We start from the raw sequence: 17,055 nt of genomic DNA, 5'->3' as shown, positions 1-17,055 counted from the left end.
AGGATGCTAGGAGACTGCAAGGTGATTGGATAGGCTGGGTGAGTGGGCAAATGTTTGGCAGATGCAGTATAATGTGGATAAATGTGAGGTTATCCATTTTGGTGGCAAAAACGGGAAAGCAGATTATTATCTAAATGGTGGCCGATTGGGAAAGGGGGAGATGCAGCGAGACCTGGGTGTCATGGTACACCAGTCATTGAAGGTAGGCATGCAGGTGCAGCAGGCAGTAAAGAAAGCGAATGGTATGCTGGTTTTCATAGCAAGAGGATTTGAGTATAGGAGCAGGGAGGTTCTACTGCAGTTGTACAGGGTCTTGGTGAGACCACACCTGGAGTATTGCGTGCAGTTTTGGTCTCCAAATCTGAGGAAGGACATTATTGCCATAGAGGGAGTATGTATGCATGTGTGTATGTATGTGTGTGTGTATGTATTTATGTATGTATGTACGTATGTATGTACGTACGTACGTATGTGTGTATGTTTGTATGTGTGTATGTATGTGTGTATGTGTGTATGTGTGTATGTATGTGTGTATGTGTGTATGTTTGTATGTGTGTATGTATGTATGTATGTATGTATGCATGCCATGGATATTACATGTACATCACAATCTCAGTGGACCAAGAGCTGAAGGTATCCCAATTACATCTTTCATGACATTCTGCTGCTTAGCAAAAGTATCAGCTGTCCACCAATACGAAGTGTCACCATAAGTGATGTTATACGATCTCTGGCAGTAACAAGTGGAATTTACACCAAGATGTTTAAAATCATTATCGATGGTCGTGTTTATGTCAGTTTGTAGATTCCCACAATAACATTCCCATCAACTCTGTGCGTGTTTGGAAAAGTGGCAAGGAAACTGAAAACGGGAATGTTTTGTGTCATGGTCTACCAGATACTGTCATTGTTTTAGATTAATGCTGCCCACCTGGGTACCCCCTTTGTGTATAATTCTTTCACACACACAAGATGCCTGCCAGGTTAAGGAGAGGTCGGGGGAGAGGGGGGTCAGGATGGGGGGAGTGGTGTAAGGGAGAGCAGAGACCCTCTTGTCCACCCTACACCAAATTACCTTTGCGTGGTGTGTTTAGTTCAGTTCAGTTTAGTTTAGTTTAGTTTAGCTAAACTCTCAGGGGGATATCTGTACACTGCCCAGTGTCTCACTCTATCTCTGTCAGGGATATCTGTACACAGTCTGTTCAAGGTGCACTGAGTCTAGGTGTATATCTGAATGACAATAAAGTTTTCATTCAATCATTCCTGTCTGTCTGGAAGCTGGTGATCCACCGATAGAGGGGTTCAGTCACAGTCAACTCAGAAAGTTTGGAGCGTAGTAACTCCGGCACAATCAAAGATCTTATAGCGAAGCAAGATGGATTACTCTCACGCAAACGTGAGGGACGCTCATGGACGGATTCATGGGTGATTATAGGACACATTTTAGCAACCTGACTCCGCCATCTTGTTCCGCCATCTTGTTCCGCTTTCTTGCTCCCGCCTTCGTGCTTCCGGCCAAAAGATTGGATCCACAGCGGGGAGAGAGAGTGCGGGGCCCGGGGCAGCGGGGAGAGAGAGTGCGGGGCCCGGGGCAGCGGGGAGAGAGAGTGCGGGGCCCGGGGCAGCTGGGAGAGAGAGTGCGGGGCCCAGGGCAGCGGGGAGAGAGAGTGCGGGGCCCGGGGCAGCGGGGAGAGAGAGTGCGGGGCCCGGGGCAGCGGGGAGAGAGAGTGCGGGGCCCAGGGCAGCGGGGAGAGAGAGTGCGGGGCCCGGGGAAGCGGGGAGAGAGAGTGCGGGGCAGCGGGGAGAGGGAGTGTGGGGCCCGGGGCAGCTGGAAGAGAGAGTGCGGGGCCCGGGGCAGCGGGGAGAGAGAGTGCGGGGCCCGGGGCAGCGGGGAGAGAGAGTGCGGGGCCCGGGGCAGCGGGGAGAGAGAGTGCGGGGGGGCCAGGGGCAGCGGGGAGAGAGAGTGCGGGGCCCGGGGCAGCGGGGAGAGAGAGTGTGCGGGCCCAGGGCAGCGGGGAGAGAGAGTGTGGGGCCCGGGGCAGCGGGGAGAGAGAGTGCGGGGCCCAGGGCAGCGGGGAGAGAGAGTGCGGGGTCCGGGGCAGCGGGGAGAGAGAGTGCGGGGCCCAGGGCAGCGGGGAGAGGGAGTGTGGGGGCCCGGGGCAGCGGGGAGAGAGAGTGCGGGGCCCGGGGCACCGGGGAGAAGGAGTGTGGGGCCCGGGGCAGCGGGGAGAGAGAGTGCGGGGCCCAGGGCAGCGGGGAGAGAGAGTGTGGGGCCCGGGGCAGCGGGGAGAGAGAGTGCGGGGCCCGGGGGAGAGAGAGTGCGGGGCCCGGGGCAGCGGGGAGAGAGAGTGCGGGGCCCGGGGGCAGCGGGGAGAGAGAGTGCGGGGCAGGGCAGCGGGGAGAGAGAGTGCGGGGCCCGGGGCAGCGGGGAGGGAGAGTGCGGGGCCCGGGGCAGCGGGGAGAGAGAGTGCGGGGTCCGGGGCAGCGGGGAGAGAGAGTGCGGGGCAGTGGGGAGAAGGAGTGTGCGGGGCCGGGGCAGCGAGGAGGGGGAGGGCGGGGGCCCGGGGCAGGGGGGAGCGAGGAGTGTGCGGGGCCCGGGGCAGCGGGGAGAAGGAGTGTGGGGCCCGGGGCAGCGGGGAGAGAGAGTGTGGGGCCCGGGGCAGCGGGGAGAGAGAGTGCGGGGCCCGGGGCAGCGGGGAGAGAGAGTGCGGGGCCCGGGGCAGCGGGGAGAGAGAGTGCGGGGCCCGGGGCAGCGTGGAGAAGGAGTGCCCCAAGACAATGTTTCTTATTTAATGTCCCTTGTCTAGTCTGAAATAAAGTTCATTATTGGATTAGAAGAAATATAATTGTGTGTGTTATATACATTTATATAATTTTCATGTATGTGTGTTTATAAACATTTTATTCTTTAACAAGAATCAACAGAATTATGAACTAACAGAATTATGAATCTAACCCTATATCACGCACAAAAAGCCCCCCCCTGTCAATCACCCTGCGAGTCGGGTCGGTTCCGGTTACTACAAAATCAACTCAAACACTGCTTGTGAGCCATTTAAAAAGAAATGATTTAAAAAACATTTAAAAAGACAATTACCAGAATCAAATTTTATTCTTGTCAAGAAGTTTGAACTGACAGATTTATGAATCTGACCCACACAAACTGTTGCCCCGCAACATTGATTGCAGTGCGAGTCGGGTCGGGTTAGGTAGGCTCAGGTTGCTAAAATGGGCGTGGAAAAATGCCCATGATCCCCTTCATAGCGTACTACATGTCAGTCCATTGCATTTAGCAGGAGTAGGCTATCTTGCTTCGCTATAAGATCTTTGGGCACAATGGTGTTGAATGCAGAGCAAAAAATCAACAAACAAAATCCTCGCATAGGTCCCCTGGCGGTCCAGGTGCTGGAGGATGAAGTGTAGGCTCAGATTGACTGCATCATCCACAGATCTATTGGCCCAATATGCAAAATGCAAAGGGTCCAGCAGAGGGATTGTGATATTTTTCAGCTTGGCCAGCACAAGCCTTTCAAAGGTCTCCATGACTACAAGGTGAGTACGACAAGCCTGTAGTCATTAAGACCAGTAATCCTTACCTTTTGGGGTAAAGGGACAATAATGGAGACTTTGAAGCAGGCAGGGTCAGTGCATCTTTGTAGGGACTGGTTAAACATGAGTAATTGGGTGTGAAATGTTGGTGGGGATGGGAAAAGGTCCACTCTTTTCAGGCAGACAACGCACTCCCCCCCCCCCCCCCCCCCCCCCCCCCCCCCCCCACCGGGGCCGGGAGAAATGGGCACTCCCTTATCCCGTGGGCCAGATTTTTTTTCCGTTTTCTTTTTTGTTTTCCCTCGGGATTTTTTCTTACTCTGGGGGGGGGGGGGGGGGGGGGGGGGAAGGGGGGGGGGCGGTCGCACCCAATGCAACCCAATGCAACCCCTCTTCGAATGGCCATGTAGGAATTACAATACATTTCAGCTCCGAGCTGCTACATCTACTTTCTGACATAGGCAGGTTCTTAATATTATAAAGCACATACTAGTCGGGGCTACTACTAACAGGCACTATGATTGGCTAGCATGCAAAGGCCAATCTACACAAGGAATTAGGCTTGTTAAAAAATGCCAGACTTAATAGCAATGATGAGATTGGACGTTTTTTTTCAGATTTAGTCTGGAGATTGGTTCCAACCCGAAATGTCACCCATCCTTTTTCACCATACATGCTGCCTGACCCGCTGAGATACTCTGGCACTTTGTGTCTATCTTTGGTATAAAGCAGCACTTGCAGTTCTTTGTTTCTACTGAACGTAACTATCCATCTGCTCACTAATATCCTTGAGAGAAGGAGATTGGCCTGAATCTGTTTTGCCAGTAGGTGACTCCAGAAAAGACATCTAAGGCAGGCCTATCTAGGGATGAACCGTAATTACCTGTCTTTCCCCCAACAGCCACACCCCACAAACAAATAAATGTTGTAACACATATATCAGGCATAACAGCACGGAGAGATTCTGGGTGGCACTGTGGTGCAGCGGGTAGAGCTGCTGCCTCATCACGCCGGAGACCCGGGTTCAATCGTAACTTGCACTTTCTCTCTGTGACCACGTGGGTTTCCTCCGGGTGCTCCAGTTTCTTCAATTCCACGATGTACAGGTTTGTAGATTAAGTGGCTTTGGAAAAAATAAAATATAAAAATAAAATTGTCTTTTAATGTGTGGTGGGTATTAGAATATGGCAGGGAGTTGATAGGAATGTGGGGAGATTAAAATAAATGACAAGATGGGCTGAAGGGTCTGTTTGCATGCTGTATCTCTCTACTACGAGAAGTATATGCTGCCACATCAAGATACCGTTTGATCCTGACCTTGAGTGCTGTGTGTGTGTGCATGTGCGCGTGTGTGTGTGTATGAGTGTGTGTCTGTGTGCGCGTGCGAGTGTGCGTGTGTATATATTTGCATGTGCGTGCGCGCGCGTGTATGGGTCTGCGTATCTGAGCATGCGTTCGCAAGTGTATGAATGTGTGCGTGCGTATATATAGGCATGTGCGTGCGTGTACGCGCGCGCGTGTGTGTGTCTGTACATGTGTGAGTGTGTGTGTGCTTGCGTGCGCGTGTGTGTGTGAGAGTGTGTATGAGTGTGTGTGCATGTGTGTGCATGTATATGTGAGTGCGTGTGTGTTTGTGTGTGTGTGTGTGTGTGTGTGTGTGTGTGTGTGCGCGCACGTGTGTGTGTGTGTGTGTGTGTGAGAGTGTGTATGTGTGTGTGTGCATGTGTGTGCATGTGTGTGTGAGTGCGTGTGTGTTTGTGTGTGTGTGTGCGTGTGTGCGCGCAAGAGTCAAGAGTTCAAGAGTCAATTTAATTGTCATTTGGACCCCTGGAGGTCCAAACGAAATGCCGTTTCTGCAGCCATACATTACACACAAATAGACCCCAGACACAACATAATTACATTTAACATAAACATCCATCACATAGCTGTGATGGAAGGCCAAATAAACTTCTCTCTCCACTGCACTCTCCCCCCCCCCCCCCCCCCCGATGTCAGAGTCAAAGTCATAGCCCCCGGCTGGCGATGGCGATTGTCCCGCGGCCATTTAAGCCACGCCGGGTGGTGCGAGGTCGCACACCGCGTCTTGGTGTTGGAGCCCCCGGTGTGCGCTCGCAGAGTCCCGCGGCCATTCCAGCCGCGCGGGGCAGTGGTGTCAGGCCCCGCTCCAGGAGCTCTTCGACCCCGCAACTCGGGCGGGAGAAGTCGCCGCCGCAGAAGCCCCGAAAAGCGGTCTCCCCCCAGGGAGCCGTGGGCTCCCGGCGCCGTCGTCCACAGACCTGTAGAGAGCCTCCGACTCTCCAGCAGCAGCAGCAGCAGCAGCAGCAGCAGCAGCAGCAGCAGCAACAGCATCAGCAGCAGCAGCGCTCCTCCACCGCTCCGGACTCGGCCAGCTCCACGACGGCAAACGGTGAGTCGACACCTGAGTCCCCGGTCTCTTCCTGTTGGAGGCCGCTCCTTGTTGCGGCCACAACGACGACTGAGACCCGACGAGAAAAGGTCGGGTCTCCAGTGCAGGGAGAGATTCAAAAAGTTTCCCCCCCCCCCCCCCCACCCCCCCCCCCCCCCCCCCCCCACACACACACCCCAACATAAAATAACAAACACTACATAAAAACACAGACAAAAATAATAAAAACGCGGACAGGCTGCAGAGTCCGCTGCTGGCCAGAGCCGCGCCGCCTACCGGAAACGTGTGTGTGTGCGTGTGTGTATACGTGTGTGCGCGTGTAGTTTTCCCTGTGACCACGTGGGTTCTCTCTGGGTGTTCCGGTTTCCTCCCACATCCCAAAGACGTGCGGGTTTGCAGGCTAATGGCCCCACTATAAATTGCCCCATAGAGCGCAGGGAGTGGGTGAGAAAGTAGGATAACGTAGGCCCAGTTTGTACGGGTAGAAACATAGAAACAGATAATAGGTGCAGGAGTAGGCCATTCAGCCCTTCTAGCCAGCACCCCCATTCAATATGATCATGCCTGATCATATAAATCAGTCCCACGCTCCTGCTTTTCTCAATATCCGTTGATTATTTAAGCCCTAACAGCTAAATCTCAATCTCTCTTCAAAAACATCCAGTGAATTTGCCTCCACTGCCTTCTGTGGCAGAGAATTCCACAGATTCACAACTCTCTGGGTGAAAATGTTTTTCCTCATCTCAGTCCTAAATGGCCCATCCCATATTCTTAAACTGTGACCCCTGGATCTGGACTCCTTTAACATGGGGAACATTTTTCCTACATCTAGCATGTCCAATCCTTTAAGAATTTTAAGTGGTCGATTGTGATTGTTGATATCTCTAAACTGAACTGAACTGAACTGAACTAAACTAAACTAAACTAAACTAAACTAAACTAAACTAAACTAAACTAAACTAAACTAAACTAAACTAAACTAAACTAAACTAAACTAAACATAGAACAATACAGCACAGGTACAGATGCCTTGGCCCATAATACCTGGGCTGAACATGATACCAAGTTTCAACGGGGAATCTGTAAAGTCTAAACTGTACTCCCCTCCCCATTGTTACCCCTGCGCCCACCAAGGTAGAAACTCATATTCTCCGTGGACGGGCCAGGCTTGTCCTCCAATTTCACCCCGACTGCCTCTTGTCTCCGCTGGCCGCGTTGAGCGCCAGGATCTAGCCTCCTCTCCTCCTTCTCCCCCCACACGTGGCCAGAAGGGTCATGAGGTTGGAGCGGAACCTGTTGTCCATCCAACAGTAGATGAAGGGGTTCCAACAGGTGCTGCTCACGGCCACCCAGTGGAAGGCAAAGTAGAGGGTGTTGTTGAATTGGACGCATTGACCAGTGAGCAGGACGGTGTAGACGTTGAGGGGGAACCAACAGAGGGCAAAGGTCATGATGATGAAGATCATCTTGATGGTCCTCTTCTTCCTGCAACGTTGAGTGACGGCCTCGGCTTCTGTGACGGCAGCAATGGTTTCCCTCACCAATAGCTTCTTGCTCACCGCAGAGGAGGCTTCGGTGATCACCACCAACGGCAGGATGTAGATCCGCGTGAAGGTTGACTTGTCCATGCACCTCCTGAAGACTTCTGAAGGTTTTGGAAAAGCAGGGACACAAATAATCCTGATGATCTTCTATCTGTAAGGAAGGGACATGTGGAAAAAGTAGGTTAGAGGTTTCATGAGTTGAGGGTGTGGAGAACGGTGAGGTGATGAATCTGTGGAATTATTTGCCACAGAAGACTGTGGAAGCCAATGGATATTTTTAAGAGAGAGATAGTTATATTCTTGATTATAGACAATAGACAATAGGTGTAGCGGTACGCCATTTGGCCCTTCGAGCCGGCACTGCCATTCAATATGATCATGGCTGATCATCCACAATCAGTATCCCATTCATGACTTCTCCCCTTGACTCCACTATCTTTAAGAGCCCTATCTAGCTCTCTCTTGAAAGTATTCAGAGAACCGGCCTCCACCGCCCTCGGAGGCAGAAAATTCCACAGACTCACAACTCTCTGTGTGAAAAAGTGTTTTCTCATCTTCGTTCTAAATGGCCTACCCCTTATTCTTAAACTGTGGCCCCTGGTTCTGGATTTCCCCAACATCGGGAACATGTTTCCTCCTCTAGTGTGTCCAACCCCTTAATAATCTTATATGTTTCAATAAGATACGTCTCATCTTTCTAAATTCCAGGGATACCATCCCAGCCACTCCATCCTCTCAGCATATGACAGTCTCGCCATCCCGGGAATTAACCTTGTGAACATATGCTGCACTCCCTCAATAGCAAGAGTGTCCTTCCTCAAATTTGCGGACCAAAACTGCACACAATACCCAAGGGCTCTGTACAACTGTAATACACACTAGGGCTCTGTACAACTGCAGAAGGACCTCTTTGCTCCTACACTCAACTCCTCGCTGTCACCATAGCTGTCACTTGCCACTGGGGATTGTAAATCCCTGAATGTACTAAACTAATCAATTTATGCATCTGGTTACATCCAACCGGGATTGACACGGGCCTGTGTAAACCCGAAACCTCCTAGCAAAATCTTTATTTGGAGGTGACCGATCTAGAAGGTCAAGGAGTTGGACAATGAAGCCAAATTGGAGCTCATCTAAACGTCCAAACATCATCCTCAAAGGGATCGCCCCTATATCTGAAGATGTGTACACCCACAACACACGGCCTCGGGGATCCAGATGAAAACAGTAAAACCAGAAGGAAGCAAGGAGGTTGGTGCGAGAAGACATCGAATAAATAATTTTTGACACTCGTATCTTAAACAGTATCCGGAGATACACAATAGAATTTTACAACACATAATCTTTTAGTCCAGCTGATATATCGAGAGAGGAATTTGGAGGAGAACACCAAATGGATATTGGGCTATAGTATTTGCTGATGTTTCTACACGATATGGAACACCAGATGCCGATCTACTCGTATCCAGACATAATCACCAATTACCAAATATGTCAGGTTACACAAAAAAAAAGCTGGAGAAACTCAGCAGGTTTGAAGAAGTTCTCCTCTTCTCTCGCTGAGTTTCTCCAGCTTTTTTTTTGTGTAACTCTTCGATTCTCCAGCATCTGCAGTTCCTTCTTAAACAAAATACCAAATATGTCATATGGGATACAGACACTGGACATCAGCAACAGATGGGGTTTTTAGCTGCATTACAAGGGAAGAATTATTATCTACGCATTCCCTTCCTAACAAAATAGGATATGGCGCTTGACGCATCAAACATAGATCAGATCTCGGCTTTTTGGCTAAGATCAAGCATAATATCTGTTCTTATCAGTTTAAATATCTGATATGTCCCTTATCTAGGGACCATATATTAAAAAATAAATAAATAAACAAATAAAAAATAAAAATAAGAAATAAATAACATGATATATTCGTTTTAAGAACGGAAACCTTTTCTATATTAGGGCGACAGATAGCACAATGGGCTAAGAGTTCGGCTGGCGACCGGAAGGTAGCCGGTTCAAATCCCGCTTGGAGTGCATACTGTCGTTGTGTCCTTGGGCAAGACACTTCACCCACCTTTGCCTGTAATGGAATGTACGGCGGCAGGCGCGGGCACACCGCGACGCCCTGTGTCTCCCTTTCAAGGGAGATGCTAAAAAATGCATTTCGTTGTCTCTGTACTGTACACTGACAATGACAATAAATTGAATCATTTCATTTCATTTCATTTCATTTCATTTCATTTCATTTCATTTCTATTGTTAAGTATATTCGTTTTAAGAACGAAAATGGCAAGCATTGATTCAAAGGATGCTTACTATTTTTTCAGTACCCATAACAGGTGACCACGGACGTTATTTTTATCTAATTGGATGGCTCAGCTCTAGCAGTATAGAGCACTACCTAATGTGTTTACATTAGCACCTAGGTTATTTCAAAATATAACAACCAGCCGCACAATGGTAATGGCTTCTTTGGATGACATACTAATTGTGCGGAAACTTAGGACGGGCTGAACAAACTGTAACAGCCACTTAACAATTATTTGGAAACTAGGATTCATTATCCATCCAATTAAATCAAAATTAAAGCCTTCAAACTAAAGGGATTATTTGGGGTTCACCAATAACTCAGTTCCTCATGTCAGTAACTTTGCCAACAGAGGTTACAACCTTAATAGAGGCATACAGCAAAATCATTGACATGAGGATAAACCATCCATCAGACGGGTAGCAAGAATATTGGCAACATATGGTTTCCAGCCACATAATTCAGACCCTTACATTATAAAGATTTACAGAGGGCCAAAATATGAGCTCTTAAAATTAATGGTGATCATTTCGATAGAATGATGAAGCCATACAGAAGCCATATTGGAACTAAATGGTGGAAAGATAACATTGGGCATTGCTCCAATCCTATCATTGTCAGCAACCAAAAACTTAATAGCCACTTCGCAAATGACAAAGACACACGTCGTTTGTGGCAGGGATTTCATACCATCACTGACTACAAGCCCCCCCCCCCCCCCGCTGCGGATATGCCAAAACGACCCCTCTCTACCAGATGAACTGAACGAGTTCTACGCACGGTTTGAAGTTAAAAACAGCACCCAGACACGTGCACTACTGCCATCTCCCAGTGACCAGTCGCTCAGGCTGTCCGCAGCCGGAGTTAAAAAGGCCTTTGCCAGCATCAATCCACGCAAAGCTGCAGGGCCGGACAACATTCCTGGATGCGTTTTAAGAGACTGTGCCGAGCAACTGAAAGATGTCTTCACAGACATTTTTAACTTCTCACTCAGCCAGGCAGTAGTGCCCAACTGTCTTAAGAGTGCCACCATCGTCCCTGTCCCGAAGAAACCAAACCCAGCCTGCCATAATGACTTTCGACCAGTGGCTCTAACACCCATAGTAATGAAGTGCTTTGAGCGACTGGTTATGCAGCATATCAAAAATAGTCTACCTGCAGACCTAGACCCACTGCAGTTCGCCTACAGAGCCAACCGATCCACAGAGGACGCAGTCTCAACAACACTGAACCTCGTACTGTCACATCTCGATCGGAAAAATACCTATGCCAGGATCCTCTTCATAGACTTCAGCTCTTGTTTCAATACAATCATTCCGCAGCAGCTGGTGGAGAAGTTGGAGCTATTGGGGGTTGATGCTGGCACATGCAACTGGGTCCTGAACTTTCTATCGCAACGGCAGTAGACAGTCAGGGTGGGCAGTAGGACATCAAAAACCATAGCCGTGAGCACTGGCTCACCCCAAGGCTGTGTCCTAAGCCCCCTGCTGTTTAGTCTGCTAACACACGACTGTACTGCTAGACTCAATAACAACTTCATCAACAAGTTCGCTGATGATACAACAGTGGTGGGTCTCATCACTGACAATGATGAATCGGCGTAAAGGATGGAGGTGGAGCTGCTCACAGGTTGGTGCAAATCCCACAACCTCATTCTCAATGTAGGTATGTTACAAAACCTACCTGAATCGCCATTGGGAATCTGCCCACAGCCAGGCCCGCGATTTTGGCGCTGTTTGGAGGGGGCGGGTTTAAAACGCGATTTTTACTAGGCTGTACTAATCGCACATGTTCAGCCTAGTAAATCATTAACGAAAAATCGCTGCAAGACCCGGTCGCAAAAGGTATTATTAGTTTTATAGGCCTCGATAATATAGTTATAATAGTTTAAAATTACTCTCTGATTCCGCAACATCTCGCAGCCCCAGGGTTTTATAAAGCAAACAATTAAAGGTATGTACCTTATTTTTACATTAAATGGGGCATATATATAACCCTATATATCAAGTTATCTATAGCGAGTAGTTCATTTTGGGCTTTTTATATCCCGCAGTATTTTTCTTGGCATTTGAGGGCACTAATCCAGCGCTATGTCAACGTTCTAAACCAGCGCGTTCACAGAAACCCACTAGAAAGCCGATTTAAATGGGCATTTATTTACAGCAATTGAACACTAAATTCCTTCCATTTGGCCTATAAATTAATGTAAATTAGATATAAAAATCATGTTATATTGTGAATTATTTGTGAATAATCTTTGGACACTTAGGCTATTTAAAAATGTTAATCTTTCCTTAAGAAATGGGCCTTTGATTATCCAAGATCACAGCTTTTTTGTAATGTCCATTGAAAATCAATAGGGAACAAGATGCTAATTTCCGAGTATGAAAATGGCCATAACTTTTTTAATACTTGAGATATGAAAGTGAATTTGGTGTCAAATTAAACTTATTGTTATGCTTTATCTGATGGGATAAATTGCAGACTTGATTTTTAAAATCTCAAAATTTTGTAACATTGCTACTCAATGTGGTAAAAACTAAGGAGATGGTGGTTGACTTCATGAAGGCGGGGAAACAACACCACACACCTCTGCACATCGATGGAGCTGATGTGGAAAGGGTCAGCAGCGTGAAGTTCCTAGGACTCCACCTGTCAGATGACCTGACGTCCACGGCCAACACCACAGCACTGGTCAAGAGAGCCCAGCAGCGACTACACCCTCTCCGAAGACTACGTAAAGCAGGTCTCCCCACTACACACCTACGGACTTTTTATAGGGGGACAATCGAGAGCACATTGACCTACGGCATCACTTCCTGGTTCGGGAGCTGCAAGGCGTACGAACGGCACCAACTAGACAGGATTGTGAAGACCGCCAGCAGGATTATTGGTGCTCCACTCCCTTTCCTGCTGGACATATACAGGAAGAGATGTATCAGCAGAGCCATCTCCACCATCAAAGACCCCTACCACCCATTGCATCACATATTCTCCATCCTGCCATCTGGGAAGAGGTACAGGAGCATTAGCTGCAAAACCAGCAGGATGCTCCTCAGCTTCTTCCCGCAGGCTATAAGACTGATAAACGGACTTTGCCCCCTGCCAAAGTATCGCGTACCAACCACCAACCTGGACACACTGCAGCAGAGCCACTGTTGTTCCGCTGCCGATCGGAACGCCTGTTGAATGTTTAGTAGAGTGTTAAATTTGTTCATGATATATGTATTTTTATTTCTATTTATTTTTAATGCACACTGAATGGACACTGGTTGAACAACGTTTTTTTTGTTTCATCAAGGTATGTGAATACTCAGGAAATGACAATAAAGATATACAATACAACCAGTCTATGGTCCTACATATGCATGCTATGCACTAGGATGGTGTGCTACCAATTCCATCTCCAGCTGTGGAAGAAGATGGAATACACAGGAAGCATCATTATTACTAACACTGGGCATAACTACCTGGAAATGTTGGGTGTTTTTTCATGGCCTAAAGTCATGTTGCTCTGGAATATGTTAAACAGGTTATTAGATTATAAATTAACAATACTACTGTGGTAGCACATATCAACTGTGGTAGCACATGGGTGAAAGTGAATCTACATCATGTAACAAACTGGCCAACACAATTTGGCAACCTCATCAGTAGGGGTGTTTTAATAGTACCCCACTGACCTACCCAACCATGGTTCTCGGTGGTACTGGGAATGAGATTAGAACCATGCAGCACCATCCTAAACAGACGATGAAGTATGGGGAAAACCACCCGTGCCATGAACATATAAATCGCTTAAATCATAGAGTCTGAAAGCGCCGCTATTACATCTGGGACTGACGGCCAGAGCAATGGACATGATCACAGTGGGCCACAGACAATCAACCTAAAGACAATGTCTAAAATACATAAACTAATGGGAGATGTGTTGCAACCATAATACATCATCCAGCCTGTTTGGCAGCTTTGTTAACCTACAGGGGCTTAGTATTAGTGACATCAACTGTGCCAGAAGTGGTCCATCTACTTACCTATGGCAAGAGAACGGAACAACAGCTTATGGGGGACAATTTTATGGGAATTCCCCAAAGACCGGGTATTCCCAAATATGGGACATCAGCATCGTCTTAACGTTGTTAAAGAACTGGGCTCCAGCCACAGCGCTGTCATTACAGGTTTTGACATTTCACAAAACTGTCATGCTGATGGCTTAGGTCACGGCACTAAGGACTCAGTCCCTACCAAATTAAGGCTGGATAACTAGACCAGTTCACCTGGCAACTTACACTTCTATATTCAGGAATTAGGGAACTAAACAGACAGGGGTCAGCGGGCCTTAAAATAACATTTTTAGAGCCTACCCTACAGATGATTGACTGTGTTGTGAGACATCTACAAATATACATGGAACAAACCAAGACCATCAGTGGCACAGAAGAGGAACTTCTCATCAACTACAGGCAGCCTCATTAAAGAATAACAGGCCAGGCCAGCTAAATGGCTAACATAGTATTGACCAAAGTTGGTGTTAAACACTAACTGGGTTAAAATCTCACTCCACCAGGCTGCAGCAACGTCGGCAGCATTTAAATTGGAGGTTCCCATGGATAAAATCCTCAGGACTGCAGGATGGCCATCGGAAAGAACATTCTATAGATTATAACTAATGGAAACGGGAATTTTTCAGAAACATTGTTAAGTTTCTGTCCCATAATTTACCCCAAAAAACAGGGGCTATCAATTATTATTAACTTTATGGTTATTTATATATATCATATTGATGTTTAATATGTTATCACTATTCTCCCCAAAACCAAGGCAGACGTGATGATGGACTCGTTCCACGGCTTGAATCACAGAGCTTTGAAATCTTCATGTAGTCACTCACGTGACTCCGAAGTAAAATAGTAAGATTAAACAAGAACTTACCAGTTCGAAGTTTGATCTGTATTTTATGAGGAGTAACGTTGAGGGAATACATGCCCTCCGCTCCCACCCTTGATCATAAACACGACTGGTATCTTTTCTCTAATCTTACTATGCTTAAGTCATGACAGGTATCTGTGATTCACTCCGCTGCTTTGAAGAATGGCATGCATGCGTACTGACGGGCTCTTCATGTATTCCCTCAACGTTACTCCTCATAAAATACAGATCAAACTTCGAACTGGTAAGTTCTCGTTTAATCTTACTATTAAAGTTACCCATGATAACTGCTACACGCATCCCTAATTTCCTGTTTGATGCTATCCCCAACCTCCCTACTGCTGTTTGGTGGGCTGTATACAACTCCAACACAAAGTCATTAAAAGTAGGGATGCAGGTGAAGCAGGCAGTGAAGGAGGCGAATGGTATGTTAGCATTCATTGCAAAAGGATTTGAGTATAGGAGGTGGGAGGTTCTACTGCAGTTGTACAGGGTCTTGGTGAGACCACACCTGGAGTATTGCGTACAGTTTTGGTCTCCAAATCTGAGGAAGGACATTCTTGCCATAGAGGGAGTACAGAGAAGGTTCACCAGACTGATTCCTGCGATGGCAGGACTTTCATATGAAGAAAGACTGGATAGACTTGGTTTGTACTCGCTAGAATTTAGAAGATAGAGGGGGGATCTTATAGAAACGTACAAAATTCTTAAGGGGTTGGACAGGCTAGATGCAGGAAGATTGTTCCCGATGTTGGGGAAGTCCAGAACAAGGGGTTACGGATAAGGGGGAAATCTTTTAGGACCGAGATGAGGAAAACATTTTTCACACAGAGAGTGGTGAATCTCTGGAATTCTCTGCCACAGAACGTAGTTGAGGCCAGTTCATTGGCTATATTTAAGAGGGAGTTAGATGTGGCCCTTGTAGCTAAAGGGATCAGGGGGTATGGAGAGAAGGCAGGTACAGGATACTGAGTTGGATGACCAGCCATGATCATACCGAATGGCGGTGCAGGCTCGAAGGGCCGAATGGCCTACTCCTGCACCTTGTTTCTATGTTTCCTGCCCTTGGCTATTTTGCAGTTCTACCCATACAGATTCTACAGCATCCAAGCTAATTCTCTCCTTACTATTGCATTAATCTCCTCTTTAACCAGCAATGCCATCCCACCTCCTCTTCCTTTCTGTTTACCCTTCCTGAATATTGACTCCCCCTGCAAATTGAGCTCCCAGCCTTGGTCATCATGGAGTCATGTCTCTGTAATCCCAACTATATCATATCTGTTAACTACTAGCTGTGCATTCAATTCACCCACCTTATTACGAATGCTCCTCACATTAAGGCACAAAGCTTTCAGGTTTGTTTTCCTATTCTCCCCTCCCTTTGTTACGGCCCTCTGTCTCCTTGCTGTTCCCATCCCCCTGCCCTGTTAGTTTCAACGTGACCTTTCCTACACTCTCTTTCCCATTAACTGCACGCATACGCTTCCACATTGTTCACCCCACCCCCCCCCACTGTTTAGTTTAAACCCACTTGTACCGGAATGTCAGTCCCTCTCCAATTAAGGTGCAACTTTTGTACAGGTCACCCCTGCCCCAGAAGAGATCCCAGTGTCTAGAAATCTAAATCCCTGCTCCATGCACCAACTCCACAGCCATCTATTCAGATCCCCTTTCTCCCTGTTCTTACCCTCACTACACGAGAGTGAGGGAGTGGGGGAGGTTTGAAGTGGTGTCTTAGTACAGGGGCTGCAATATCCATTAGCTGTTGTCTGATAATGTCAGCAAACTGTGTGTGGAAACCAGTGACCAGTCTCAGCAGCAGTACCGCGGCAGAGAGAGGTGCAGAGAGAGAGAGAGAGCTCTGCTCACAACACAGGTGAGGAGAGAGAGGGAGAGAGGGAGAGAGAGGAGAGAGTGAGAGAGAGAGAGAGAGAGAGAGAGAGAGAGAGGGTGAGGTGAGAGGGAGAGAGGGAGAGAGAGGGAGAGAGGGTGAGGGTGAGAGGGAGAGGAGAGAGAGGGTGAGGTGAGAGAGTGAGGAGAGAGAGAGAGAGAGAGAGAGAGAGAGAGAGAGAGAGAGAGAGAGAGAGAGGGAGAGGAGAGAGAGAGAGAGAGAGAGAGAGAGGAGAGAGAGAGGGTGAGAGAGAGATAAAACGTGAGAGGGTGAGGTGAGAGAGGGTGAGGTGAGAGGGGGTGAGGTGAGAGGGGGCGAGGTGAGAGGGGGTGAGGTGAGAGGGGGTGAGGTGAGAGGGGGTGAGGTGAGAGGGGGTGAGGAGAGAGAGGGTGAGGAGAGCGCGGGTGAGGTGAGAGGGGGTGAGGTG

At 48.0% G+C, this 17,055-nt stretch overlaps 1 protein-coding gene and 1 pseudogene across 1 annotated transcript; one reads left to right on the top strand and one right to left on the bottom strand.

Moving 5' to 3' along the window:
* Positions 1-6,203: 6,203 nt before the first annotated feature.
* LOC129716286 (G-protein coupled receptor 83-like) lies at positions 6,204-9,365 on the bottom strand. The gene has a single exon (XM_055666158.1). It carries the CDS (start codon positions 7,585-7,587, stop codon positions 7,189-7,191), a length of 399 nt encoding a protein of 132 aa, XP_055522133.1. The 5' UTR covers positions 7,588-9,365; the 3' UTR covers positions 6,204-7,188.
* Positions 9,275-9,382, top strand: LOC129716288 (U2 spliceosomal RNA; annotated as a pseudogene).
* The last annotated feature ends 7,673 nt before the right edge of the window (positions 9,383-17,055 follow it).

Source organism: Leucoraja erinacea, unplaced genomic scaffold (genome assembly GCF_028641065.1).
Source record: "Leucoraja erinacea ecotype New England unplaced genomic scaffold, Leri_hhj_1 Leri_202S, whole genome shotgun sequence".
In the NCBI taxonomy this organism is placed as follows: Eukaryota; Metazoa; Chordata; class Chondrichthyes; order Rajiformes; family Rajidae; genus Leucoraja; species Leucoraja erinaceus.
The sequence above is the reverse complement of the archived record's forward strand: the minus strand, read 5'-3'. Positions and strand labels throughout refer to the sequence as shown.